General features: G+C 48.4%; 2 protein-coding genes across 3 annotated transcripts in view; one reads left to right on the forward strand and one right to left on the reverse strand.

The window, feature by feature from the left end:
• The window catches only part of VAT1 (vesicle amine transport 1), a 39,766-nt gene extending 32,075 nt beyond the window's left edge, over window positions 1-7,691 (forward strand). The window contains exons 6-7 of one of the 2 annotated variants that reach the window (XR_014518138.1): window positions 1,418-3,585; window positions 3,880-7,691. Coding sequence is in view for 1 of the 2 variants with exons in the window: in XM_083470077.1 (XP_083326203.1) it covers window positions 1,418-1,522 (105 nt within the window). In the remaining variant the exon portion in view is untranslated. Of the gene's footprint in view, window positions 1-1,417 lie in introns of both variants that reach the window. The other variant, XM_083470077.1, reaches the window with a different exon arrangement.
• LOC310690504 (uncharacterized protein) overlaps window positions 4,360-25,543 on the reverse strand; it is a 30,506-nt gene continuing 9,322 nt past the window's right edge. Inside the window, exons 4-6 of the mRNA XM_083469532.1 lie at window positions 15,459-17,972; window positions 12,290-12,498; window positions 4,360-10,437 (exon numbers count right to left, since the gene is read on the reverse strand). Of these exons, the coding sequence (XP_083325658.1) occupies window positions 10,368-10,437; window positions 12,290-12,498; window positions 15,459-17,972 (2,793 nt within the window). The 3' untranslated portion in view covers window positions 4,360-10,367. The remainder of the gene's footprint in view (window positions 10,438-12,289; window positions 12,499-15,458; window positions 17,973-25,543) is intronic.

The raw sequence follows: 25,543 nt of genomic DNA on the forward strand, positions 1-25,543 counted from the left end.
CTTTCAAACTGTTTTAGAGATTTGGCCCGGTTGCTTATGATCCTTGCTTGGGAATCTCTTATTGGGGGTGGGGGGAAGAAGAGAGGCAGGCGAACCAGAAAGGGGGCAAGGATGGGGGCGGTTTTCTCCTGAGATTACCTCCTTCTGTTGCCTCCTGGCTATGCATTCTGATGCACACAGTAACAAGTGGATTCCAGCCACTTTTAATTAAGCTGAAAATGTGTGGGGTGGAAAGGGGGGGGGAACACCCCTTTGCTGTATCTGAGCTGTAAAAAGCTCCTGTTCCTTGAAATCGGTTTCCAAAAAGGGTTAAGGAATTGCAGAATCAGAAGAATCTAGACAGTGGTGTCCAAACTTTTTCAAAGAGGGCCAGATTTGATGAAGTGAAGGGCCTTGAGGGCCGAAAAGGGCCAACCAAAGTTGTTTACCTTATTTTAGGATTGAAGTTGTTGAGGTTTTTTTAGGATTTTACCCCAGTAAATAAACTGCCACAGGGGCCGGATTAAACTGATTAGGCCCCCGAAGTGGACTTTGGACTTGCTTTGTCTAGGAGAGATTTGATAGCTGCTGAATGCAACATTCCTTTCTGCTGTTAGGATAGTTCATTAGCAGTTGGTAAGGGATGTGGGTGACGCTGTGGTCTAAACCACTGAGCATCTTGGACTTGCCGATTGGAAGGTCGGCGGTTCGAATCCCCGCAACAGGGTGAGCTCCCGTTGCTGTCCCAGCTCCTGCCAACCTAGCAGTTCGAAAGCACACCAGTGCAAGTAGATAATTAGTTACTGCTGCGGTGGGAAGGCAAATGGCATTTCCGTGCGCTCTGGTTTCCGTCACTGTGTCCCGTTGCGCCAAAAGCAGTTTAGTCCTGCTGGCCACATGACCCGGAAAGCTGTCTGTGGACAAATGCCAGCTCCCTCGGCCTGAAAGCGAGATGAGCGCCACAACCCCATAGTCGCCTTTGACTGGACTTAACCGTCCAGGGGTCCTTTACCTTTTGATTAGCAGTAATTCTGCCATGGTAAAAAGGAAACGCTCACACACTGAATTGCGAACTGGCTGAGTTTGTTGGCAGTGGATGTTGCAAAAGCTGCAGCTATCTGAATAGCATTCAAGGACTGCACAAATTCATGAAGCGTTTGTCAATCCCAGGCTGAAAGTCAGTGGCTGGGTACTTCTGTTTCTCAGAGACTGCCGGGGGGGGGGGGGCAATCTCCCTTTGGCTGTTGTATCTGGCTGACCAACAATGCAGATGGATTTTTGACCCTATTCCAAGGGGACCAGTTCCGAGAGATCCCAAAATTGTCTTTGCCAGCTAAGAGGATTGATGTGTGTGTATTGGGGTGGGGGGACAGGACTAGTGCCAGCTGAAAGACCCTTAAGGAAGAAAATGAAGCCCCTCCTCCGTCTCCCCCTGCAGGTGGTAGATGCCATGAAGCAGATGCAAGAGAAGAAGAACGTTGGGAAAGTTGTGCTGATTCCCGAAGCACCACCGAAGGACGAAAGCAAAGCAGCAGAGAACTAAAGTGAAAGGCGTGGGTGGGTTGTCTGACCTCAGGTCCTCATGTTGTTGTATTTTGGGTTGTGTTATTTTTTTGTTATTATTTTTTTTAAAACCTGTCCCCCCCTCCCCATGTCTGACCCTTTGATGGAAGTAGGAATGGGCATATAGATCTCTCACTGCTGTTCATGGAGTAAGTGGTGTAAGGACCGAAAAGACACATGTATTGTCGTCGGTTGGTGGCCTCTGGAGGCGATGCAAGCTTCTGGGTTTCACAGAACGCTTTGCACCATCTCTAAAGCATTGGCCGGCCTCCTTTCAAAAGTAAATAAATAGAAAGTAATCACAGGGAGGAATTGCATTGATCCTACATCTCTGCTCTTGTAGCATTAACTCTTCATTAAAGGAATAACAAGGCCCAATGTGAACTTGCGGGTGCCTGAGTCAAGTACACACCCACTGAAATTTCCTCTTGATTCCTGGGTCCTTCTTTTCCCTTTATTTGTAACCTACCCACAACTCCACAAAATCCATGCCAAATTCACCTCCGGAGCCCTCTTCTCTTCCCGCCCAATGCCTCCCCTGCCTCTGGTGACTAATAACATTAGAGCACGTAAAACTCACATTATTATTACAGCAGCCATCGAAAGTCTCCATGGAAACGGAGCTTCAAACCTGCCGCTTCCGATGGGCAAATTTAATAAGCAAGACGCATCCAACTTTTTCAGCTCTGCTGTGACACGAAGAATGGAGGAGAGGCAGAGAATTGTTCCTCTGCGTTATCTTGATGCAGACATGCCCTTGATCCTGTCACCTCCTCCAGTACGCAAATGTCCATTTGCTACGCTGGCAACCTTAGCATATCTAAACCATTTTTTAAATTAAAAAAAAAACCTGCCCTGGCAATTGCAATGGTTATGTGAAGGAGGCAACAGAAAGCACCTAGGTTTCTTTTGAGAGACACCTTGGGGGGTTTTTTCCACTTTAATTGGGTTGTGTAGACACATACACAACGGTGCCAAGCAGCTGACTAGTCTGCAATCAGCTGACTTCTAAAAAACCGTGCTATCGCTTGCAGAATCAGCTGTCCTGGTCATGTAAATGGCACATGACTTGGTGGTTGGATGTTTGAATGGGGAAAACAATCTATACGCAATTTGGCTGGAGGAAGGGACACTGAAACCCTTCCCTGCTGCAACTCTTGGTCGTCGTTTTTCTTCGAGAGCAAGAGCACCTTCAGGTGTGCGGCACAGGCCGGTTGCCTTCCAGAACACAGCTAGCAGAATTACACGCCGGCTAAATGTCCCCTTTACATTTACATTTCCTGTCAGGCTGTGGGAGAACAGGCAGCGAAATTTAGCAGTTGTAACGAGCAGAGAGTTTCTGCTTCCGGTACTGTCACTTTTGGTTAGTGGTCTGTGTGGAAAATGAGTCGCTGTGCTGCCTTAAGTTGTGTTGTGCCACTTCTGCGGGCTCTAATCTCTTCTTTGAGCCTTCTTTCCCCCCTCTCTTCCATTTCAGCAAACCTCTCGACCTTTTTAAATCCTCGGGCCACAAAGCATCACTCTGTAGCTTGACACATGGAGTAGATACGGCCCTTAAAAATTGCGCCTGTTTTGAGTTTCCCCTCCAAGCACAGCTGCATCTGCCTTGGGGTAAGCTCTGGTCCACCTTCCAGGAAGCTGCCCAAACCAAAGGGACCCAACTCACTTCCCCAGTCCCCTTCTTTGATGTTCATACCTGGCGAAGGCAGCAAACCTCCGAGGGTAGCGTTCTGCCTCTGCCTGGTGTAAAGAAACGACAAAAAGCACAGGGAATCGCAGCAGTAAAACCTGGACATTTTTCCCTGGTTCCCTTTTCCCCTCTTCCCAGCCCCGTAGTGAGAATGGAAGGCAACCGTGAGCTGTGTTTTGGCTCACGGTGAACCCTTGGTGCCAGAAATTGCCTGCAGGAATGTTTCCACCTTGCCTTATGGTAAGAAGGGCAGACAACCTGAGGCCCGCTAGAGCTCCCATCAGTCACAGCCAGCATGGCCAGTCGCCCAGCAACATACAGAGGGATGCGAGTTATTCACCCCTGCCTTTTAGGCCCTGTTGCAGGAGTCACAGAGACTTCACACCTTATAATAATAATAATTTATTATTTATACTCCACCCATCTGGCTGAGTTTCCCCAGCCACTCTGGGCGGCTCCCAATCGAGTGTTAAAAACAATACAGCATTAAATATTAAAAACTTCCCTAAACAGGGCTGCCTTCAGATGTTTTTTAAAAATAAGACAGCTGCTTATTTCCTTGACATCTGAAGGGCGGGTGCCACCACCGAGAAGGCCCTCTGTCTGGTTCCCTGTAATCTCACTTCTCGCAATGAGGGAACCGCCAGAAGGCCCTCAGAGCTGGATCTCAGTGTCCGGGCTGAACGATGGGGGTGGAGACGCTCCTTCAGGTATACAGGACCGAGGCCGTTTAGGGCTTTAAAGGTCAGCACCAACACTTTGAATCTCACACCTTCAGCGTGTGAGAGTGCCCAAAAAAGAGCCTTTCCCAGTCCATCCAAGCATTTGGCTGCTGAAGAAGTTGCTGATACCGATGTTTTTCAAGGCGTTTCCTTTAGCTACCCACACACGCAACAAACAGGTCCATTAGCAATTTCTGCGAGTGAGCTAGGAAAGGAGGTTTCTTACGCCATCAGCATGGAAAATAACTTGATCTTAACAACCGAAAGTCAGAAGGATTATTCTAACCAAAAGTTGCAAAGAGCCGATTCTGGGAACTATTTTCTTTTTCCTTGCTGCGCCTCTTTTCTTTTTGTCCCAGGATATATTAACCCTCCATGTAAAGTGCTGGAATATTTTTTTTGGGGGGGGGGGCTGTCCCATCTTCTCAAGCAACTTGGATTTAAGGCCATTTAGCATGGGTCAAGCATTCTTCGTCCTACCATGCCTCGCTTAGCGAAGGGTATTGCAAATGTCAGATTAATGCTTACAGGGCCCTAGCGTTGGGATTGGCCAAAAGTGGAGCACATGAACTGCAGGCAGGTGGTCACAAGTTCAGTCCTTGCTGGCCGTTGTTGAAAGATGTCGAGAAAGACGGATGGCACGAAAGACTCCCAGCTGTGAAATCCTGGCCAGTGGCGCTCCATATTCTGACTTGGCACAAGCCAGATTAGCGTATGTTCGTAAGGCAAGGCCGGCTGGCTAGCCACCGTCTCACAGATTAGTCAAATGCAACCCAGGCCAAGATGGGCTGTTAGTGGAGAGCGGCTATACTGAAGAACAAACATTGCCTGCCGGCTTGCTGGGGCTGCGAACCTCACAACATAATCCTTTCTTCTCCTCTAAGTCCAGGTCACTTGTGTGTTCACCCAGTAGTAAGTCCCACTGAGTTCAGTGGGGCTTACTCCAAGGTAAGTTTGCATAGGATTGCAAGATTTGCCGGCGGGACTCCCAACTCTGCCGTGTGCTAAGTGAAAAAAAGATAACACATGGAGCTTCCATCTCCCACAGAGAGAGGGGAAATGGTGCAAAAATTCACTATTCTGTGTTTTTAAAAAATATATATAGCCTCCTTTCTGTCTTGCCTTCCTCCTTGCTGCTGCCTGGTGCCTTCCAAAACTCTTGTAACCTCATCCTGTTTAATACTGCAAGGGACCAGCCTTGCCTTGGTAAGAACTTCTGTGCTGAAGTGTTACTCCACCCCACCCTGTCGCCAGTGCCTTGTTCAGACATTGAGTAAGGTCTATCTAACCCCAGAAGCCTTTGCCAAAATCTGAGTTGTTTAGAAGATTTCTCCTCCCTCTCGCCGGGAACTTGTGTGAACACACAAATATTTATGGCTTGTATTTTACACAAGCAGCGGTGAGGCTGGCACATTTCAGTGTGCCTCTGCGCAAGCGCATGAACCCGTGGTGCTCTCTGAGAACTTGAACTGAGCTCTCCCGAGATCCCAAATGCTGGGAGCCATGGAACATTTTCAGAGATGTGCTGAGAAGGTCTTTCTGCTGTGCAATCTTACACACACCTCCTCAAAAGGAAGACCTATTAGACTTTCTCCCAGGTAAAATATATGTAAGGTTGCAGCCTTAAATCTTCCAGAGCACCACTTCTGAATATTAATGTGCTCTAGGAAGCTACAAGGAGCATGGATTTGGCTCAGTAGCTTTTTAAAAAATGGTTATCCCACTGCTCTTGGGAAGAGAGAGGTGAAAAGGCATTCGTCCCATGTGCAAAAACACTTACAAAAACCAGAAAACATGAACCCGTAGCAACAGCAAGTGATGATCCTATTCCCTTCCTGTTTGTGTGGTTTTTTTTGCAGCTCCCCCCACACCTGACAGTTCTGAAACACTCCTCCTGAACAGTAAAATATCTCCCCCTTTGTGCTAGACATTTAACACAGACTTGTCTTAGTGCTCAGTACCTAAAGTTTTTTTAAAAAGATAAATACAGGAGACATCCAATCTTAAAGCACTATAACTTTGCTCTTTGTTGCCTTGCTGATTAACACTGTAATCTTGAATTTTATAGTAACGCCCCCTTATTTTGTGACTTGTGTGAGAGTATGAGTGTTGAGTGTGTGTTTAAGACAACTGTTTTTGGTTTGTTTTTTTAACGGGCCACAGGTATTAAATAAAAGCCCTTGGCCCTCTTAAAAAAATAAATAATTTGTTAAAACTGCATGTACTTAACTTCAAGGACCAAAGTGGGGGTGGGGGGAAAGATAAGCTGTCACCTGAGTTTTCTTGACTCCAAAGGGCAAAACTCGTCACAATAAGAACGCTCTTGTTTTCTGTACGGATTTTTGTTGCACTGTTTCAAGATAAGATGAAATGGCGTTTTGAGCTAAAGCGAGGCAGGTGAAGGCTGCTGTTTAGGATATGGTGGGCTATAATGGAGGGCCAAAGTCTGAACAATTCAACTGCAAGTGTGCCTTCTTACCCCTTCTCCCCTCCAGCTCAATGGACTTTAAGCACAACACCACACCCCAAGCTATTACTGAAGGCAATGAGGCTGTCTCAGTTTCACTGCCTTCCTAAGCTACTGGCCCCCATGTGAGCTACAGCTCAACGCATTTTGGTGTGGCATGGACAGCGCCAGTTCCCACCATGTAAGGAACCATTCACACAACATACTGGTAGATGTGGGAGGCAAAGTTGCCTTAGAGTGATTTAAAAATAAAACAAAACCATCATGTGCCAAAGCTAGCACCTGCGTTGGTGCCTGAGGTAAAACTCAACTGAGCACGGATTTTATCCAGAAAATCCTCACGACAGTGGGCCTCCTTGCAAAATATCAAAATCACAGTTGCCTAATCCACATTTTTACGACGTTCCTATTCATAGTGTCGTCTGTAACTCTTTTGGTGGTGGAGGGAGTTGGGGGTGGGTTAAAAGCACTCGGTTTTTCAACTCTGCGATAAAAGAACATTGATCCTCAGGCAGATTGGCAGGACACACCAGACTTGGCGTAAACGCCCTTCAGAATTTGAAGAGTTGCATCTGTGCCGCTCTTCCCCCCAAAATGTTCTCCCAAGTTTTGGATTGGGTTGAGCTTGGCTCGCGAGAACGTTAACAAGGAACATTGCGTGAGAGATGGTGGAAGGGAAAACGAGAGTCGAGGTGGTTGAGGGAGGGGAGGAAGATGCAAGGAAGGCCCTGTCTGTGTCAATACATTTTATTTGCATGTTTGTGTTTTTGTGTGGTGTCGTCTTGAGTGACAAGTGAGGAGCCTCCAGGCATTATGGCCGTCGGCAGGTGTGCCTGATGCAGCGCAAATCACCGGTGGAGCCACCACTAATGTTGCCAGATACCCTTAAGGCCCGGGGCGCCTCTGCTGAGCGAAGGGCAGTTAGCAGCCAGGGCACATGGCCGCAGTCCCTATCACTGCAGGCTGTGGCACAATGTCCCATTCGTTCCTCTTTTGATGGTTCGTGATGAGCAGCTTGTGTGTTTCCTTATGGTTCAAGGCGCTTCTTTAAAAGTCTCGTATGGCGTTTCGAAAGAAGCTCGCTCTTTTCTGCTTGCGCACGTATGTGTGCGTGTGTGTGTGTGCGCGTCGACCACGCAAATGTGCCAATGCTGTTTACACAGATTTCAGACATGAAATAGATTTCAGACATGAAATGCTAGTCTGCCTAATGTTACCATATGCCTTATGTGTTTTCTGGGTGTTTATTAAAAGCATAACGAAAAAGAAAGCCAAGCGTTGTCCTGTGATCTTCAGCTCTTCCATTCATTCAAAAGCAGCTTGGTGGTTATTCACTCTGAGCTTTGCAGCCAAGGATGAGAATCCTTTGTTATTTGTGTTTTCTGGGAAGTTTCAGAAAGTTTCCAGATCCACAGCTGGCAGGGAGAGGTACAGGAGTATGTGCACCGATATTCACATGGCTGTAACTTACCACATCTGCCAACTGGGGGGGGGGAATAATAATATAATGGTACTCTACATGTGAAGAAAGACTTGGCACATTTTGGGTTCAGAAAAAAAGACAATCCAAAGGAAGAGTTATAAAACTGTGGGCAGGCAGGATAAAAATAAAACTTCTCTTTATTATAACTTCACAATTACTAGGTGCTGTGTCCTTGCATCCAAAATATCAGGCTTCCTCAAAATCGGCCCTCCAGATGTTTCTGGCCTACAACTCCCATGATCCCTAGCTAGCAAGACCAGTGGTCAGGGATGATGGGAACTGTAGTGTCAAAACATCTGGAGGGCCAAGGTTGAGGAAGCCTGGAATAGATTCTGGAGTTCAACTTTCGTCTTGCAACTTTCTAAGGCAGAAAACTTTGTTCATATGGCCCACAACATGTCTGTGTTACATATTCATATTGGTTTTTATTTGTAATCTTATTGCTTTTATTCTTCGCATATTGTATTACAATTTGAATTCTATGGAATGCAATTGTAATGCGATAACACATAAAACCGGAAATGCAATCAAATTCATACAGCACCCAGCACAGTGTGTTACGATTGCTATAACAGGTAGACCGGTTGTCTGCCATCAGCTATTTTTCGAATGGTACATGGAAAAACATTTGGGAAGTGCTGTTCTAAGGTATATATTTGGTCTATCGGTGCAACACAGGGTCCATTACAGTTACAGCCGCATTTAAAGATAAGCAAACCTTGCAATGTACAGCAGACTGGGCAACCTGGTCATCACGGAGAAGGAAGCAAGGCTGGAGAATTAATACAGCTTTATTTGCAAGTTTCTCAAACACTCAAGCTACAAGGCACAAGTGGAGACACAGGACAAGAGCTTTTATTTACAGTAGAACCGCAACTTGCCAGGTGTGTCAAACTGAATGCATACCAGTAAGTGGCAGGTCTACTGTAAGTGCTTGCTTTTTAACCCCTCCCTCCCTGAGGACAATTCTCCCTGCAAGGCCTAGGAGCGAGATCACAACGCCGAGATCTGAAGGCCTGGGAGAGCCTCCCCACGTTCCTTTGTCCTCTTCTCCCAGTAATAGTGTAGCTTTAGGCCTGGCACCGAATCACATGCACAAATAACTTACTGCTTTCAATGCTTGCAATGGGACCTGAGCAAGGGAGGCCTTCATCCCACTTCCTTGCCCCATTCCCTTTTGTGTGAGAATTGCTGTTACATAAACACCTGCCTGGTGGGCTCTGATGCAGGAGAAGGAAAAAGCCAGTGGGGAGCGGGATCTCTCCTTTCTTCCCCAAGGGGAAGGAGGGATTCTGGCTCTTTCCACCCCCAGCCTGACCTTCCTGCAGATCAGAGAGCCTCTGCAAAGATTGGGAATGGCTGGGCAGCCCTGTCACCTTACAACCAGTTGCTGCCTTTGCAAATAGGAGCAGATCCACCCACCCCAACAGAGCATGTGTTTGCAATTCTGACATTTCCGCATGGCTAGCGAGTCCTTCCAAGTGAGCACTTACATCAGCCTCTAGTCTTTAGAGGCTTGGAGGGCAGGGCCTGGAAACTTGTTGGGACATCTATGCCACTTAAATCCAGTTCTGAACTACTTGCCCTGCTCCTGAACCACGGCTGCTGGGCCCGTATACAAATCTATTTCTTACTTCCAAGTAAGAGACTCTGCTTGCGTGTTTTGCTCCCTCAGACTCTGTGGCCTGACCTATTAGTAATGTGATGGCATCTTATGACTGCTTGGTTGGGTACACCACAAAAGCAAGTGCAGCAGTCCTCTCATGTGACTCGTACCCCTTCAGAAGGCATGTGAACAGCCCTCATGTCAAAGAGCTTCTCTGTCACAGTCCGGTTCACGGGCGATCGAAGGCCCAGCTGGGGACGTCGGGACCGGGGGCAAGATGGCGGGGTGGGAGCAGGAACGGGAGTCCAGGAGTCAGGAAGCCAAGAGTCCAAGTGTCAGAGAGCAAGGAGTCAGGAAGTCAGGGGTCTGAGGATCAAGAAGCAAGGAGTCACGAAGCCAAACGCAGCAAGGCAGGAAACGTGTTGCTGTGGTAAAGAGCCAAAGCGAAAGGTGACCTTATATCCCTTCCGGCTCTAGCCACCAGCTGCAGTGAGTGACCAAGTGGCCTCACCTGTGCCTCTCCAGAGCAAACTTAAGAAGGCCCCAGTCCTGCGAAGCCCTACTGGTCACAGGGCCCGGCTCCTGCATGCACTCCTGGCATTCTCTTACAACAGAAGAACAACGAAACGGCAAGTCCTCGTGTCAAGATCCCTTTGCGTGGAAAGGCCTTCAGGTGCTCTGAATGTGGCAAGAAGCCCGGAAGACCAAAGGCAGAAGTGCTGGGAGGCGTTAATGGTGGAGAGATCCTGATTAAGGATTGAGTGTGTCTTTTGGCAAATTCCTCAAGATGCCAAGCAAGGGCTTTGGAAGATGGGGAAGGTGCTGAGCTCCCAAGGTGCTTGGAGGAGGGATGGCCTTCATTCGATGTTCAGCTCTTTCAGCTTTAGACTCAGCTGCTGGAGGTACTGGCTGTCTGGGTAGCCATTTCTGCAAGCAAAGAAGCAAACCTGGTGTGGGCTGTGGGATGAAGCCATTCAGTGCAACCCTTTTCCTGGAACCGTGGCATATATATTCTACCGCTCCAGCTGGGTTATCCTGTGAAGGATCTCATGGAAGACACTAAACAGGGGATGGAACGGTTTAACCACGGGGGCCCCATGCAAAGCTGAAATTCTCAGCTGAAATTCCTAGAAAACAGGGAGACGACAAGCGGACATTGCCCAGTGTCTACTCTCTACCATGAAATGAAGGGCTTAGCAGCTGGAGAAAAGTGGCTGAGCTCTGCACAAGGCGCAGCAGGGGATCACAGTGCCGCAGTCTAAAGATTTACAATACCTGCCCCACGAGATGGAAAATTTGGAAACAGACGGCACTTAGAAACACTAAGAATATTGTGTGCTTGCTTCATGCTAAGGAATAAAATGAAATTGTGCACAAGAGGCCCGAACCCTTTTCCCTGGTCTGCAATGTATTATGTAAATTAAGGAAATCTGCATAATTCATGCTAGGGGAAGGAAAAGAGACAACCCGAAGCTCCCCATCCCTCAACGGGGGGGGGGGATTGTTCTGCAACTTCACTGGCTTTGGGGATTTTAGCAGGAACTGCCTATATGCTGCCAAGCATATCTTTGCACCTGCCATAACGTCTAGAAGCCTTTTCCCACTACAAAGGCCAATCTTTGCATTCCTTTCACATTGACATTCGGCTCTGTTGTGCTTCCATCATTAGAGGAGCAGTGCTTCTTCTGAACAGCGGCTGCTGGAAACACCAGCCAGGGAGAGAGGTTCTTCCACTGGCCATCCTTGGTTTAAGGCTTTCTATGATCATCCTCTCCCCTCAACACCCTTCCTCCTCGGACGCACCCGCCTCTGACTCCTTTCCTGTCCTGGCAATCCCATTCTTCAAATTCCAGAGTTCCTTTGTCGTCCCTTTCCTGTCGACCTCACAAGGCCACCCCTGAAGCCTTGTGGGAGGTTGCTGAATATCACCACCCTAGCCACCCATAGAACACCTACCGTATTTTTTGCTCCATAAGACGCACTTTTTTCTTCCTAAAAAGTAAGGGGAATTGTCTGTGTGTCTTATGGAGCAAATGCGTGGTCCCTGGAGCTGAATTGCCCAAGGGCAAAAAGCAGATCATCCTTTTTTTTTTTTTTTTTTGAAAGAGGGAAGTGGGTGTTGAAACAAAGCCACTGATGGCAAGCGATCGGGGAGAGAGATAAAGGACGCTAGCAATAAAGGAGGCTGCCTGGGAGGGGGGAGGTAAAGACAGAGAACTTGCAAGGAGAGGAGACAGGGAGACTAAAGCATTGAGGAGAGAAATTAGAAGGAGGAGCAAAAAACTGCTCCAGCTAAGGAAAAGACACTAAGGCAAACAAGAGGGAAGGGACTGTTGAAAGGAAGCAGTTGATCAGTAAGCAATTGGGGAGAGAGATAAGGGAGGCTAGCAATAAAGGAGGCTGTCTGGGAAGGGGGAGGTAGAAGCCCATGGATCCTCAGGATTTTTGCATTGGGTCACCCCAAATTCACCATCAGATCACATAGCATGTCTATGGGTACAGCCTACACAAAAAAAATCACGCACCCGCTGTTTTTCATGGGGCCGCAATGGCGCAAAAACGTGGTTACAAAGCATGGATTCACATGGATTCTCAAGATTTTTGCATTTGGCTACCCCAAACTCACGGTCAAATCACGTGTCTGTGGCCACAGGATGAACCACAAAAATCATACATCCACTGTTTCATTCAGAATATAATTTTTTTGTTTTGTTTTCCTCCTCTAAAAACTAGGTGCGTCTTATGGTTAGGTGCGTCTTACGGAGCGAAAATACGGTACCTGGCCTTGCCCCCCTCCATGGAGGTCTTGTGGGGGATGGGTCCCCAAGTCACCCTCTCCTCCAAACCGCAGGTTCTGATACGGAACGTCAGACCGTGCTCAAATGCTTTGTGCAGGAGCACCATCAACCGCCGGCCCTCTGCGTTGTCTGGGAGAAAGGCCTCAAAGTGGCCCCCTCGGTACAGATGTCCTGGGAAAGGGTCTCCAGCCTTTGGGAAGAAGAGGGTTTTAAAAAAAAACTTGAACAGAAAGATGACGACGTCACCTGCAAGTCCCTTGTCTCTGCCTCTTCTCTCTGTGTGTAGTGGAAAGGAACTCCCCAAAAGCTGAGCTTAATCCCAGGGCATTCATATTAAGGGGCTGGAATGCCATTGCTCTGCCTTATCTCTGCAAATACAGTGGTACCTCGGGTTAAGTACTTAATTCGTTCCGGAGGCCCCTTCTTCACCTGAAACTGTTCTTAACCTGAAGCACCACTTTAGCTAATGGGGTCTCCCACTGCGCCACTGGAGCATGATTTCTGTTCTCATCCTGAAGCAAAGTTCTTAACCCGAGGTAATATTTTTGGGTTAGCGGAGTCTGTAACCTGAAGCGTATGTAACCCAAGGTACCACTGTATTCGGTTTTCAAAGAAGAGATAATTTTGAACTGGTGCAGGATGGAGCGTGGTAAGAATAGAAAGAGGACGGAGGAAAGGGTATGATAGACCAGTGTTTCACAACCCTCTTCCGAACGTGGCCCCCTTCCAACCTTTCTTCCTTCCTCTGCTCCTCCCATGGGCATAGTCTAGAGGGGGCAGTTGCCTCCCAAATAAGCAAAAACCATTACAAATCAATATAAAACTGATCTCCCCCCCCAAAAAAGCCTGCCCCCCAACAAAAATCCTAAAAGGTGTGAAGTGAACATAGGCAAGGAGTAATGGGACACGGGTGGCGCTGTGGGTTAAACCATTGAGCCTTACAGGCTTGCCGATCAGAAGGTCGGCTGTTCAAATCCCCGTGACGGTGTGAGCTCCCGTTGCTCAGTCCCTGCTCCTGCCCACCTAGCAGTTCGAAAGCATGTCAAAGTGCAAGTAGATAAATAGGTACCACTCCGGCGGGAAGGTAAATGGCGTTTCCGTGCACTGCTCTGGTTCGCCAGAAGCGGCTTAGTCATGCTGGCCACATGACCTGGAAGCTGTACGCCGGCTCCCTCGGCCAATAAAGCGAGATGAGTGCCACAACCCCAGAGTCGTCCGTGACCGGACCTAATGGTCAGGGGTCCCTTTACCTTTATTGTCTGCCTCCATCCACCCTCTGCAATATCATCAAACGCAGAATACAGGTGCGGAACATTCCAACACTCCTTCCTTATAGCTAGCAAAACAAATTTATGTGAAAACAAGCTACCGTTCAATTTACTGATGCTATGGAATCCTGCTATGCCCGGCTGCAACATCTAAATTTCATCTAGGGCAGCGTCTATAAAGTCTTCCGTACAAAAGAAGCATTGTTATTGTCGTTTTGCCACCACCTTGAAGTTGCTGGCAAAGGACTTGGAACCATGCTGCTCATTCAGAGCAGACGATCAGACTGTGGGAGATTCAGCCAGCAATCAGAATTACCGGCAGGGAATTCTAACTCAAGAAGAAGGTAGCCACGTGCAGATTCTATGAGACACACAGAACAGGGCGTCAAAATATGGCTCTTTGCAGAGGGCTGGGAAGAAACAGGTTCAAATCTCCACTTGGTCATGAATTTCTACTGTATTAGTATTGAGCCTAACTGACCTCACAAATGGGAACGCCTTGAACTTCTTTAAGGGAAGCTGGGATATAAACTTTAACACGTTTATTTTTTTAAAGGCATTCTGGAGCTTGCTGTAATCAAGGACCGACTTGGGTAATATGGCACCCTGTGTGAGGCCAAAATTTGGTAGCCCCAAATGGATCTTCTCACTTATGGATCTTCTCAGTTTTGCACCCTCTCAGCTCAGTGCCCCGTGCACAGGAACCGCCCTAAAACTGACACACACACACACACACACACACACACACATATATATATATATATATATATAAGGTGCAAGATGAACTGAGCAGCTGATGCTGATGCACAAAACAACCAGTCATTGTACATATTTACAATACCTCATTCTCTAGCATCACTTCCGAGACTATGCATACAATCTATTTCAAGCTGAAAGATTTCTGATTGGCCCACACCCAGTTGTGAAACCTTGAAAAGACTACATTAGCGAGCAACAGAAACCAAGGCTGTTGTATCTTGGAGACCGTGTATATTGACTGGGCGGTATAAGCAATTTTGCCAACATGCGCGGATTCTCTGATGAGTCATAGGGATTATGCATATTATCTAAAGAATATACAAAACCCTGTCCTGATAAAACACATTCCTTAAGGCCAGCTGGAGATTTTTGCACACTGACTGGAGAATGTGCACAATTGTTGGTTGTTATGCACATGCGCTGCTCAACTGACATTATTCCTAATGGCTATTCAATTCACATTATCTCATATATAATCTGTTAACACAACACAAATGAAAAGTTAAGTACTGAGTCTAAAAGCTAAAGGACCCCTGGATGGTTAAGTCCAGTCAAAGGAGATTATGGGGTTGAAGCACCCATCTCGCTTTTCAGGCCAAGGGAGCTGGCATTTGTTCACAAACAGCTTTCCAGGTCATGTGGCCAGCATGACTAAACCACTTCTGGCACAACGGGACAGAAACCAGAGCGCCGGAAATGCCGTTTACCTTCCTGCCGCAGTGGTACCTATATATCTACTTGTACTGGTGTGCTTTTGAACTGCTAGGTTAACAGGAACTGGGACCGAGCAACGGGAGCTCACCCTGTCGTGTGGATTCGAACCGCCGACCTTCCAATCAGCAAGCCCAAGAGGCTCTGTGGCTTAGACCACAGCGTCACCCACTCCCCAATTCAATTCACATTATCCCACATATAATCTGTTAACGCAACACAAACGGAAGGTTAAATACAGAGTCTGCAAGATGTTAAGTAGGTAAGCTGGGTGACTTTCCCTCCTGCTGGCGGGACCCATAACCTTTGCAAAATGCAATAGGGAGCATATATTGCACAGGTCAAATACAGCTTGACAATTATCGAAGATGGGATGGGATGGAACAGAGGGAGCAGGCAGCTGGGTACTTACTTGTTGCACGCCGTCAGGAACGTTGTATGTTATTTTGAGTGTCGGATCTCGGATATACCCAGGGAGGCTTTGCGATATGGTGGAAGCTCCAAAGGTTCCAGGAATGCCAGCGGAGGTGCCAGGGTGAGTTAGCGAAGCGCTCCCTCCCGGGATTCGCACCCTGCAAGGCTTGTGGGGGCAGGGGGCATGGGACAGGGCAGGGCGGCTGTTTTGGCACAGCACACACTCTTCAGCCGCCGACTCGCTTCCTAGGCTGGCGGTTCTCAGGCCCAAATCTGAGGCAAGCCCCTCTCCAGCTGGGGGAGAAGCGTGCCGTGGCAGGGCAGGCAAGGAGCCCAGCGGGGCCCGCTCTTCTTCCTGGCTGCTCCCCTCCTTACTGCAGTCTCTCGCAAAATGGAACTTGTCTGGCAAGCCCTGCCTGCTCTCAGCCAACAGTCTCCTGGAGCGGCCTTGCTTGCTGGCACCCGGGGTTTGGTCGAGGGCCTCACTCTGCGTTGTTCTGTGGTCACTTGGGAAATTCTGCACCGGCGCAGGCTGGAAACCGCTGCCCTGTCTCTGAGCCTGGGAGGGCGATGTGTCTCCGGCAAGGCTGTCCGGGCCAAGGGAGCTGGCTCTCCTGCTCTCATTCGGCTGCTGAGAGCTCCCTGCAGCCGAAGTCTCGCCCTGAATTTTCCCATCACGGAAGGGAGTCTGCTTGGATAGGGCAGCCATCCTGCGGGCAGAGAACAAGCGGAACACTTCCAGGACTTGCAACTTCTCCTCGCGGGGGTACATAAGGCCCAGCTTGTACCTGTCCCGGCTGACGACAATGCGGTCGTCGAAATTTTTCAGGTACCTGCACAATTCACCCAGGGCCTCATCCTCTGGTCCATCCATGGCCAGCTCAGTGTAGGTGTAGCTGTCGTAAATGTAAGCACAAGACTCTGTGAGGGCCTCTGCTTTTTGCATGCCTGAAGGACTCCTGTTATCGCTTTGGACGGCGTGCAAAGAGTGCCTTTGTTTGGCAATCGGAGACTCCATTTCCTGGCTGTACTCCACCTGTGCCAACCCATCCTTTCTGATCTCCTTCTGCAAAGTACGGTGGGGATATTCCTGAGACTCCTGCTTCAGATGGGCTGCACTGATGTGAGCTGCAAGCCAGGGCTCAGGCATGGACTCACTGCCGCTCAGAGACTTCTGCAGCGAGAGGCTGCTGGACCTTCTGCGGTGGGGCCTCGGTTCGGAAACTCTGAAGTCAGCAGCCCCCGTGGTGTCAAACAGGTTCAAGGATCTGAAGGCGCTCGTGGCCGCACGGAGGGATGGAGGCTCTGTGAGACCGAGACTCGCCCAGCCCTCGGAACTCGACAAAGTGCCTGCAGGTGAGGACGACGAGCGATCTGCTTTCATCCCTTGCAGTGCTTTCTGGAATTCCAGAGTTTGCCTGATCTGGCTCTTTGGTTCAGTAGCAGTGGACAAAAACGGCAGGGAGCGCTCGCTCTCTGGAGCCGGGCGTTCTGTGGCTGGAAACAAGCTGGCAGCTGGCAGCGATGCCGGTAGGCTACCCCGACCTGAAAAGTTGGCAGCCAGCTTGGGCTCGGCTTTGCTGTTGGGCTTTGGCGAGCTCAGCCTCTTTGGCACAGACTCCGCCGGCGACTCTAGCTGAGCTGGCAGAGAGCTAGGGCCCTGGAGGTACGCTGCCTGGGGAACGCCGGGTCTCCGGTGATCCTGCGCTGCCCCCCTTGCGGCAATCAGTTCCTGGATGTGCCGCTTGGCTTGGGAAACTTCCGCCAAATTACCAATGAGACAGAAATCCTCCTCCTCCTCCTGAATCAGCAGCAGAGGGTAGAGGCTCTGTAGCTCTGCTGGAAAACTTCTGCTGCCGCCGATCCCCAAATCTCGCTTGTTGACCTTCTCTTTCCGCAGGGTGCCCTCCAGTTGCTGAGAAAGCTGGGAGAGCGCCAGGTGGGCCGAAACTAGGGCGCTAACTCCCCCAGCCCCATTGGATGCTGCTCGCAGGTAGAGGGTGGTGATGCCGTCGCTGTGGACGTCCACAACGCCCACCTGCTGCTTGTGGAAAATGTTGCCCAATTCCTCACCGCAGAACTTCTGCATGTAGAGGTAGATGTCTGAGTCTATTGCTAAGGAGAAGTCCTCCAGGGGCTCTATGAGGCTCTCTGCCGACTCCTGGACTTGTAATGGGCCTTCTGCAGCCTTCTCCTCCTCGTCCCTCTTCTTCTTCCTCTTCTTCTCTGCCCGAGTCTCCTCCTGGTGCGAGACGCCATCTCCCGCAGCCTTCTCAGCCGATCTGCCTCCGTTCGCAAAGAGAACGCCAGCCCTTTGCTTGCTGTTGAGGCACCTCAGCAGCTCACAGCTGAAGGCCTGCAACTCCACAAAGGAGCCTTTGACAGTGCAGGTCATCTCCTGAGTGTTGAAGTTGACGTGGATGCCCTCATACCGCTGGCACAGACTGTCCAGGGTGTCTTTTCCATCAGGGAAGCGGCCATAATCCACCTTCATGCAGATGCGTACAAAGATCTGAGGAGGAAAGCAAGAGCTGCTTAGGTGGGATGTCAAGGATGGAATTATGTGTCATGGAATTCTACTCAATACTGATCCAGAGCAGAAGTCCAACGTATAGTTAGCATAGTGAAAACTTAAAACACGTTGCAGGATTCCCGAAAAAATAGACCAGAGGCAATTATATTTCATCCCGCAGAGCTTTACTGCTACTGAAGGCAAATGAGCATAATGGTCACCAATCTAATACAAAAAGGATTGGCACTGTCCATAAGAAAACCAGTTGCCGAAGACTTAACTTAAACTTACAATAACTTATAGTACAGTGGACACTCGGGTTGCGAACGTGATCCATGCATGAGGCAAGTTCGCAACCCACAGTGCCGCGTCTGTGCACGCGTGGGTTGCGATTCGGCACTTCTGCGCATGTACAAAGCATGATTTAGCGCTTCTGCACATGCGCCACCGCTGAAACCCGGAAGTAACCTGTTCTGGTACTTCCGGGTTTCGGCGTGTCTGTAACCTGAAAAAACGCAACCTGAAGGGTCTGTAACCCGAGGTATGACTGTAGGTCTAAACCTTAACACTATTAACATACTAGGTAAAGAACACCATGGGACACGGGTGGTGCTGTGGGTTAAACCACAGAGCATAGGACTTGCCGATCAGAAGGTCGGCGGTTCAAATCCCTGCAACGGGGTGAGCTCCTGTTCCTTGGTCCCTGCTCCTGCCAACCTAGTAGTTCGAAAGCATGTCAAAGTGCAAGTAGATAAATAGGTACAGCTCCGGCGGGAAGGTAAACGGCGTTTCTGTGCGCTGCTCTGGTTCGCCAGAAGCGGCTTAGTCATGCTAGCCACATGACCCGGAAGCTGTATGCCGGCTCCCTTGGCTAATAAAGCGAGATGAGCGCCGCAACCCCAGAGTCGGTCACAACTGGACCTAATGGTCAGGGGTCCCTTTACCATTACCTTTAAAGAACACCACACCAGAAGGAAAAGGAAATGTGAAACCCAGGCTCCTTCTGTCCCTGCTTTTATAGTCAGCGTGACCTTGACAGAAAGAGGTAACAGACCCAGTTTAAGCCAGCTGAACTCAGCTTCTCTGAAGGTATAACCCAAACATCATGAACCTTCTGCTTGTTCCTTTCACACACAGAAGCTTCCAGAACCCTCTTGAATTAATCAGAATATGAAAGATCTCTACACCTCAGATCAAGAAATGCAAACTGACATTATGTTGCTGGACACTTAACTTTTAAGTGCCACCTGTTAAAACACCTGTAATAAAATGTTTGGCGGCCAAAATAAATGGGATGATGAGGGCAGTCACCTGTCTGTTCCATTCACACATTAAAAAGGGGTGTTGATGTGCCTTTTACATCAAAAGGAGTCAGCCTCTCTTCTACATTGAACATGCCCCCCCCACCTGCAGTCTTGTTGCCTCAAGACTCATTTTTCCTGCCCCGATTCCAATTCTGGTAGCACAGCCTGGCTTGGTGGAAGAGGATTTACTGTTGTTTGGAAGGCTTATTTAAAGAAAACCTTTGTCAAAGGTCCGACTTCACGCCAGGTTTACAAAAAGAAATGACAAACTATGTAAACCCAGTTTTCTTCAGCATAGGCTAGAAATCTCTTTCTCATCAGGGTTTCCAAAACAAGAGGTGGATAGGAAGCCAAGCCACGGGGAATCAAAACACCTGGTTCTTTTAGGAACTCAGCTGCTAGTGGTCCACACCAGCCCAGGAAAGAACAAAAATAAACAAAATAGCCACTTAGGTAAGCCGGGCCTGTAAGACAGAGCTATTTCGCCTGGCTTTCAATTTGAACTTAGCCTGATCTTTTATTCCCCTTCCTTCCCTCCCCCTCCCCTTTTTATGAAGATTACCCGCTCTGGGATCCCACAGCTAATTCTCCCCTAGTCTCCTTGCTGGCCCAAATAGGACTAATTTAGCCAGCTAGCCCTGGTGATCATCTAATGTTTATTGGATGGATTTCCCCCCTAAATTGATTTTGAATTCTGAATTTATTGTTATTCATGTTTTATACTGTATTTTATGCTGTTTTTTGTTAAATCAATTAAGTGTGTTAAATTTGTTGTTAGCCGCCCTGAGCCTGGTTTTCTGAACCGGGAAGAGCGGGGTATCAATAAAAAAATATTATTTATTATCAAACCAGGGGCTGCCAACCTTTGGGGGCTAGAATTCTGAGAAAGAACAGGGGGGCACCAGTCGCTGCTGTGAGGTGTGGAATAACACAAAAGGATTTACATGGTTAACCAGAAAACGAGCGAGGACCATAAAATGGTGCAGGAATGCCCATCAATGGGGAAAAGGCGCCTTTGTCAACCACTAACTCATTCGTTCACAGAGAGAAGCTCTTTGCAGCTTTCCTCTGTTCAGAAGATAAGGGTGGCTGTCCATCCCTGGCATCCAACGAAATGTGGGCATGTTCTCTGTAGGAGAAGCCAAGGGAGTGAAAAGAAGCATGGCTCCAAGGCAGCAATGTGGACTCCGAGGTGTTTAAATTTCTCTCTTTTGTTTCCCACTTAGGGGCTTGAGAGTCACCAGGAAAGCAGCTCAGAAGCTGCCAAAAAGGAGAGTTTACAAACAAGGTAGAGGGAAAGGAAATCCCTTGCCAGATTCAGAACCCAGGACCACCTTTTTTTTTGGGGGGGGGAGCAGTTACCTATGCAATCATGGAGCTGCCACAAAGAAAATCAGAAGTTAAAATGACTCCCAAGACCATCCCCACAGCAAAAGTGTTCAGGATGTAAAAAAAGTCACTCTGCCCACATCAGATGGGCTCACCCAGAAACATCTTGTCCTTAATGGAAATTATTTTCCTTCACAATGTACACATTTCAGGCTTAAAACTCAAACCCGCGCAGCCTAGGACCCGCGTACCTACAGGACCGCCTCTCCTGGTATGTCCCACAGAGGACCTTAAGGTCCATAAATAGCAACACTTTGGAGGTCCCGAGCCTCAAAGAGGTTAGATTGGTTTCAACTAGGGCCAGGGCCTTTTCAGCACTGGCCCCGACGTGGTGGAACACTCTGTCACAAGAGACTAGGGCCCTGCAGGACTTGACATCTTACCACAGGGCCTGAAATGACAAAGCTGTTCCGCCTGGCCTTTGGTTTGGACTCGGTCTGACCCTTATGTTTCCCTCCCCTTATGGTCTTGATTTATCAGCTATTTTAAAATGAGGCTGCATTTTAAATTGCATTCTAACCCGTATTTTAAATTGGGGTTTTTTCCCCCTCCCTCTCTTTTTCCCCTATTATGTTTTTACTGTGATTTTATTTTATTGGTGTTAGCCTCCTGAGCCCGGCTCTGGCCGGGGAGGGCGGGGTATAAATAAAATTTATTCAGAGGCTCACACTCCCTCCTGGGTGATTTTCTGGGCAGTCGTCCCAGTTAAGCAAGAGTAAAAATTCACACGCCGGCCAAAGCACTCTTGAAGAGGACATGGAGCTGGGCCACTGAGGGGTTTGGCCTAAGAAGAGGGTGTGTGGCTTGGACAGACTGGAGGGCTAGGGCAGAGGGAATCTGGAGGGCTGCAATTGTCCTGAAGGCCCAATGCTTCCGACCCTCAATTTTAAACCACAGAGCCTAGGACTTGCCAATCAGAAGGTCGGCGGTTCGAATCCCCACAACGGGGTAAGCTCCCGTTGCTCGGTACCTGCTCCTGCCAACCTAGCAGTTTGAAAGCACATGAAAGTGCAAGTAGATAAATAGGTACCACTCTGGTGGGAAGGTAAATGGCGTTTCCGTGCACTGCTCTGATTCGCCAGAAGTGGCTTAGTCATGCTGGCCACATGACCCGGAAGCTGTACACCGGCTCCCTCGGCCAATAAAGCGAGATGAGTGCCGCAACCCCCGAGTTGGTCATGACTGGACCTAATCGTCAGGGGTCCCTTTACCTTACCCTTTCCCTCTTCTGGGATGATCCCCATGTCAAGATTCATGCGTTGTTATTATTTTGGACGCACAATAAAAAAACACACCATTGCATAGTGTGTGTGCGTGAGCATGTTCAAAGTGCACTTCCAGCTCTGCTGAGTAAATAGTCACTCCAAAGTCCAGTGACTCCAATCAATCAACACCGAACAATTCAGCTGGCAGAAAATGTGAGCAGGGAACCTTCCCTCTAAACAGCATTTAAAAGGTAAAGGTACCCCTGCCCATACGGGCCAGTCGTGTCCGACTCTAGGGTTGTGCGCCCATCTCACTTAAGAGGCCGGGGGCCAGCGCTGTCCGGAGACACTTCCGGGTCACGTGGCCAGCGTGACAAAGCTGCATCTGGCGAGCCAGCGCAGCACACGGAAACGCCGTTTACCTTCCCACCAGTAAGCGGTCCGTATTTATCTACTTGCACTTTGACGTGCTTTCAAACTGCTAGGTTGGCAGGCGCTGGTACCGAGCAACGGGAGCGCACCCCGCCACGGGGATTCGAACCGCCGACCTTTCGATCGGCAAGTCCTAGGCACTGAGGCTTTTACCCACAGCGCCACCCGCGTCCCAGGAAACAGCATTTACGGGCTCCATAATCCCAGATGTGTAAAATCAACTTGTAGGCTTAGAAATGTCCTCTGTCTTGTGCTTAAATGTATTACAAATGATGGATGTCCCCCCCCCCGCCCACAACACAACCACCCTGTAACAAAGATAATATTCTTTTAAAAGTTGTCTTTTGTTGCCACTCTGTGGACAGAGCTGCTCACAGCAACTTTCCCAACTACTAAATTTCTAAAGATGAATTCAGGTGTTCCTTTGCATCCCTGCTCTTCCTCAGGGGCTGATTACAGGAGGTTAACCTGTTGCAGTTTCATAGATTGGAACCAGGTTTTGAGATGAACTGACTATTGAGAGGGGGGGAAACGACAGCAGTTCAACCCGGCAAAACTGAGCAGATCTCCATAATCCACACCCAGCTCTTCGCTGGCTCTCTAAGTGTGGCCAGTCTGACTGCTGGAACTTTTAGAAAGCACATTTTGCATATCCCATGCAGACATGAAACTTACACTGCCAGTAAGTGCATTCACTGACCCCCCCCCCAAAGGGGGGGTTGTTTTCCTGCTTTCTAGCACACACTAACCATAACTCTGCATGCATGAAACCAGCTGGAGAGAAGCTCATGGCTCAGTTTCAGCGTTGTTATGTACTGAGTTGAATAGGATCCAAACTGAAGCAGTCTGATTGGTCCTAGAACAATAGGATCCAAATTGCAGCAGTCTGATTGGTCCTAGAACAATAGGATCCAAATTGCAGCAGTCTGATTGGTCCTAGAACAATAGATTCAGAATGCAGCAGTCTGATTGGTCCTAGAACAATGCAGCAGTATGATTGGTTGGCAGGAACCACCCAATCATGATCCAGATAGAAGTGAATCCACAACCTGATTGGCTTACAGTAGAATTCCAGAATTAGCCAATCATGTGCAGCCCATTGTGTAAATAATGTATATAAAGCAGATACTTTGAGGGGACATTCATTCATTCCTCCTCACCACTATGAGCTGAATAAAGAGCATGAAATCACTTTGCGACTCGGAGTATATTTCAAGCGTCAAGTTAGAAAATGCTACAAGTTCTTCCCACTCACCTCCAGAGGATGTGAGCTCTATGAGCTTATGAAGGCTGTTCTGTGTTCATGCAAAACACTGCAAGAACTTCAGCACTGTGTAAGGTTTTTTTAAAAAACACACACCAAAAAGTCACCAAACCCCTCTTTGACTGTATTTTAAATTGCATTTGAACTGTATTTTAAATTGGGTTTCTCCCCCGTCTCTTTTCCCCCTATTATGTTTTTACTGTGATTTTATTGGTGTTAGCCACCCTGAGCCTGGCTCTGGCCGGGGAGGGCAGGGTATAAATAATAATAATAATAATAATAATAATAATAATAATAATAATTATTATTATTATTATTATTATTATTATTATTATTATCAACAACAATGTTCTTCTTGCAGAGTTATAACCAGTGCTATTTTTCTAGAAAAAAAAGGTAAAGGACCCCTGGATGGTTAAGTCCAGTCAAAGGCGACTAGGGGGTTGCGGCGCTCATCTCGCTTTCAGGCCGAGGGAGCTGGCGTACAGCTTCCGGGTCATGTGGCCAGCATGACTAAGCCGCTTCTGGCGAACCAGAGCAGTGCACGGAAACACCGTTTACCTTCTTGCCACAGCGGTACCTATTTATCTACTTGCACTGGTGTGCTTTTGAACTGCTAGGTTGGCAGGAGCAGGGACCGAGCAACGGGAGCTCACCCAATCGCGGGGATTCGAACCGCCAACCTTCCGATCGGCAAGCCCAAGAGGCTCAGTGGTTTAGACCACAGCGCCACCCGCTCCTCCCAGCTGCAGATAAACAGTGCCTACGTTAATGGGATGCAGCTCCTCTTCGCCCCACGGCCATGTACTTTTGCACTCTTGGTACAACAGAAACACAACTCTTGCCCAAAGACTGCATCCACATGTTACACTTAACAGTGTCCTCCTCGCTGCAAGAGGGAAACCAGGCATTGTGCATCCTGCTTTTATGAGCTATGCCTTTTTAAGATAACCACTTCAGCACATAGTATTTATGAGAATACAGCATTCAGCTCTGTGGGGCAGAAAAACTCTAGATTCAAGCAAAGTGCTTGGGGCACCCGAATCACAGCTGTCAACTTGCAGATTTGAAAATAAGGGACCAGCAGCCTCGAAATTAAGGGATCAGCAGCCACAGGTATGTTCAACTTTTGAGTCCCTCCAAGCCAAAGGCAGAAAGCCCAGCCAGCAGCCAAACGAAGCCTCAAGCGGTGGTTCCCACAGCGCAGCATCCCAGCAAAGGGGATGCAGCAAGGAAAACCACCATCACCTCTCCGCTGGGAAGCGCTGAGCAAAGGCGAGTCCCAGGCAACGCGGCATGCAAGCTCCACCCCTCAGTCGTTCTTAGACTCCTTATTGGGTGAGCAACGCAGCCAAGCAACACAGTTGGAGCCTCCCTCCTCTCTAGCCGTCAGGGAGGGAGGGAGAGGAGCTGCTTCCTTTGAAACCCGGGAAATTTAAGGGACACCATCAGTAAGGGATAGCAGCGGGACACGGCACTGGGATGAGGGACTTTCCCGCCAAATAAGCTCATGGGACGGTTGACAGCTATGACCCGAATATGTGCCACGAAGCGAAAATCCTACCTTCCATGCAGAAAAGGGGGGGGGGTGGCAGTAGAGATAATATTTAAAAGTGTGGCTGGCACAAAAATGGAAGCAAGAGGAATTACCGATGAAAGAAGAATGGTGAATGAAATTAATGGACTAAGCAGAATTAGATAAATTAACAGGAAGGATTCGGAACCTGTGGGACCAGAGATTCTTAGGAGATTGGAGTAAATATATGAATTATTTGAAAAGCAACTGTAATGAACAGATTACGCTAGTAGGATTGCAAGAAGTTTTGTAATGAGGACTATTTGAAATATTGCACGAAAAACTATGAGGAGAATTATTAGTTAATGGTAATTAAGAGTAATAGAGAAATTAAGAAATGCAGAATAAGTGATAAAGAACGGAAAATCGTCAGAGGTTGTTGACGGAAGTCTAAAATATTG

Source organism: Podarcis liolepis, assembly GCF_965112155.1.
Source record: "Podarcis liolepis genome assembly, chromosome: 13".
Lineage (NCBI taxonomy): Eukaryota > Metazoa > Chordata > Lepidosauria > Squamata > Lacertidae > Podarcis > Podarcis liolepis.